The sequence below is a fragment of the Oryctolagus cuniculus genome, chromosome 9 (genome assembly GCF_051225735.1).
Source record: "Oryctolagus cuniculus isolate XC-2025 breed Fujian yellow rabbit chromosome 9, ASM5122573v1, whole genome shotgun sequence".
In the NCBI taxonomy this organism is placed as follows: domain Eukaryota; kingdom Metazoa; phylum Chordata; class Mammalia; order Lagomorpha; family Leporidae; genus Oryctolagus; species Oryctolagus cuniculus.
The window spans coordinates 108,712,597-108,715,803 of NC_142875.1; the positions used below are offsets into that span (position 1 = coordinate 108,712,597).

The 3,207-nt window shown below is 35.1% G+C and overlaps 1 protein-coding gene across 1 annotated transcript; it reads right to left on the minus strand.

Annotated features, from left to right (window-relative positions):
- Window positions 1-1,845: 1,845 nt before the first annotated feature.
- On the minus strand, window positions 1,846-3,207 carry TAS2R13 (taste 2 receptor member 13). Its single transcript, XM_002722154.4, has one exon. The coding sequence runs from the start codon at window positions 3,205-3,207 to the stop codon at window positions 2,290-2,292; it is 918 nt and encodes a 305-aa protein (XP_002722200.3). The 3' UTR covers window positions 1,846-2,289.

Sequence of the window (3,207 nt, forward strand, 5' to 3'; positions counted from 1 at the left end):
CCAATATGAATAAATCCACCTGAACTCTTGAAAAAATTTTAGAGATCAAATTGAACATAAATATTACTGACTATTTAAAAGACCAATTAAATGCCCAAGAGTTCAGAAAAAAAATAACAAAATAAGTAAAATAAATACTAACTGGATGAGAAGAAATGAGTCACAAATAAAAGTCTAGCAGTAGTTGAACAGCCTCCTGCAATGCTGGTATAGCACCTGATCCAGCTTCCTATTGTGGTCAGCTGGGGAGTGAACCAGTGGATGGGAGATTGATATCTCTTTCTATATTGGGCTCTCTCCCTGTCATTTTACCTTTCAAATAAATAAATAGACCTTTTTCTAAAAACAAACAGCAAAACCCAAAAAACTTGTTGTAATTCAATCATTTAATAATGAACCAATTTAAATAATAGGTTAATAACTTAAACACATATTGCATAAAACATGTTACATCAATGACCAAACACACATGGAAAAAATGCTCAGAGCCATTAGCCAGCAAGATATTTGGATTAAAACCACAGTGAGCTGCCATTGCACACTGACTACCATGGTGAAAATAATCAACAAAGCAGAGAACCAACTGTTGGCCAGGATGTAGAGTAACAGAGTAACTGAAATTCTCAAACAGTACTGGTGGGAATATAAAGTGATGCAATCATCTTGGGGAACACTGGTATTTCTTAACAAAATTCAACATACACACTATTTGTTTTGACAGTTTTATTCTTAGATTATTTTCCCAACAGTAATGAAAAAGCTACATGCATGGATAATGCAATCAATTTTATTTATAATGGCCAAAAATTGAGAGCAATGCCAATGTTCATCAACAAGTTAGAGAAAATTTTTTTTAAGTGAAATATATCCAATACTAAAGAGTATTTCCCAAGAACAAATCACTGGTCCATACAACAAAGTAGATGAGCCTCAACAGCATTATATTGAGTTTAAGTAGCCATAAACAGCAACATTTGTGATTCATTCATTTGAGATTTTAGAAATCAAAGAGCTCTCTTATAAGTATCAAAAACAGACAAGCAGTTCTCTGGGTGAAAGAGATGATGATGGGGAGGTTGAATTGCAAAGGACATTGGTGTAATCACTTAAGTGTACATATTTTCAAAACTCTAACTGAAATTTATGCTAGATATTGCATTTTATTATATGTAAACTGTACTTCAATTATGTTTATTTGAAACGATATTAAGCAAAACATGCATGTACAAATATACACAATACAATAACTGAAAAGGGAAGGTCATTGTTTTATGTGGCATTCATTCATATTAAATTTATTAATGTTCTCAATTTTCCCATCATATCAGTACTAGCACTAGTTCTAAATCCAAACTTTCCATGCCTGTGGTCCAAATAATATTTTAGTGTTACCAGGCAGAATAATCAGGCCTTTGATGTTTGCTGTTGGACAGCCAATTCACCAGAGACGGGAGTCGTTAAGAGAAAAGGACTTACTTCAAAAAGCCATCACTATTGGGAAAGAGTAACCTCTAGATCCAAAATGTGGTCTTTCCCTCCCACAAGCAGGAAAAAGTGATTTTTTTGAAGGGAAAGGGTAGCTGCAGGTGGAGGTTAGAAAAAGACAATGAGTCCATCAACTGAAAATGAAGCAGAATCTCAAGATGGTCCATCAGGGAAAGACAGTGCTTCAGCCAGGTGGAGGCTTCCAGACAGTGGAGCCAAGCTGTGCACAGTAGATGGCTGCATAGCTGGGTGTGAGGTCTGCCGTTCTAAGTCATCTCCTCCCAGTAGGCTACTGACATTCCCATGCAGTTATTATTATCCACTAACCACACGTCATTCACAGTGCAATCAGCTGGTACTTGGAAGCAAAGATATGAAACAGGAAGGAAAGATACCTTCATATGGTTACATTAATTTGTCACTTAAATAGGAGTACATGATGAAACAGTTTCTTCAAATACTCATTCCCAGTGACTGAATTAGAACTGAGAGGCCATTACTAGACAGAAGGTTGAAAGTTTATAAGTAATCTTTAAGTGCAGTGGTATGTATTTTTAAATCACACTGGAATTGATTAATGGTTTCTTAAATAAGTCTCAAGTTATTCATAATGTAGAAATACACATCATTAATATGTGGCATTTTAAGGTTGAATGCTATTTTGATACTCATTTGAAGAATCTACAATGTCCTAATTAATAGAAATCAAGGTAAGCCTTTATCTTTAAACTCCTCATAGTCTGCTTTTAAAAATCTAGAACTGACAATAATCTGTAGTCCGAATGATTTACAGAGCTGTGTTTCTCATCTTTGTAGCCTACATCTCAGCTGCCACAGCATCAGAACACAGGCCTGCCTTAACTTAGGATTTCCCAGAATCAGAATAAATGAGTGACTTGAAAGATAGATCATTTTAATACTCTGTAAAACACTATAGGCCAGGTGGTTCTGATATATGCTAGGAATGCTTGCAATAATAAGGCACAGAAGGAAACTGGCATAGAGTAGGAGGAATGAGAGCACACTTTTTATAGCACTTATGTGAGCCTTGGTCCTAGGATCTCTGTGTTCTTTGGAATTGGACTTCATTTTCTGGAGATGTTTCCATTGGGAGAACAACAAAAAACAGAAAGAAATCAGGGCAACAGTAAATGGTATTAGACTATACATAGTCAAAGTGAATAAGGCCAGATATGAAAACTTTGAAAAACCACTAATTCTGGAATCCAAAGTTGCATTTCCTTCATCTTGATGTATCCAATCTGTAATATGTATGTTCATCTGTATCAAATTTAAAAACAAAAAGATCAAGGTTGCTAGTTGTATCATCAGAATTACTTTTTTGATTCTCCACTTAAGATAGAGAAAACTAGGACTAGAGAAATTGCCTATTTTGAACAAATAAAAAATACTGAGGATTGTAGCAAACCAGAGGCTGAAATGATTGGTAAATATCCAAGCAGAAACAATAATCCTTAATGGTGTTTCAGTTATAAGTAAAGGTGAATGATACTGAGCTCCAAACCAATATACTAATGTTACCCAGATTAAACCAATTCTGAAGGTAGCCAAGATAGTGAGGATTTTATCAATGGAGGAGGCCTTTCTTGTCTTGATCCAGTCCACACAATTTACCAGCACCATGAATCCATTGCTCAAATTCCCAAATATGAATTGTATAACAATTATGAGAGTTAAGATGTTCTGTGGGGCGCTTTCCAT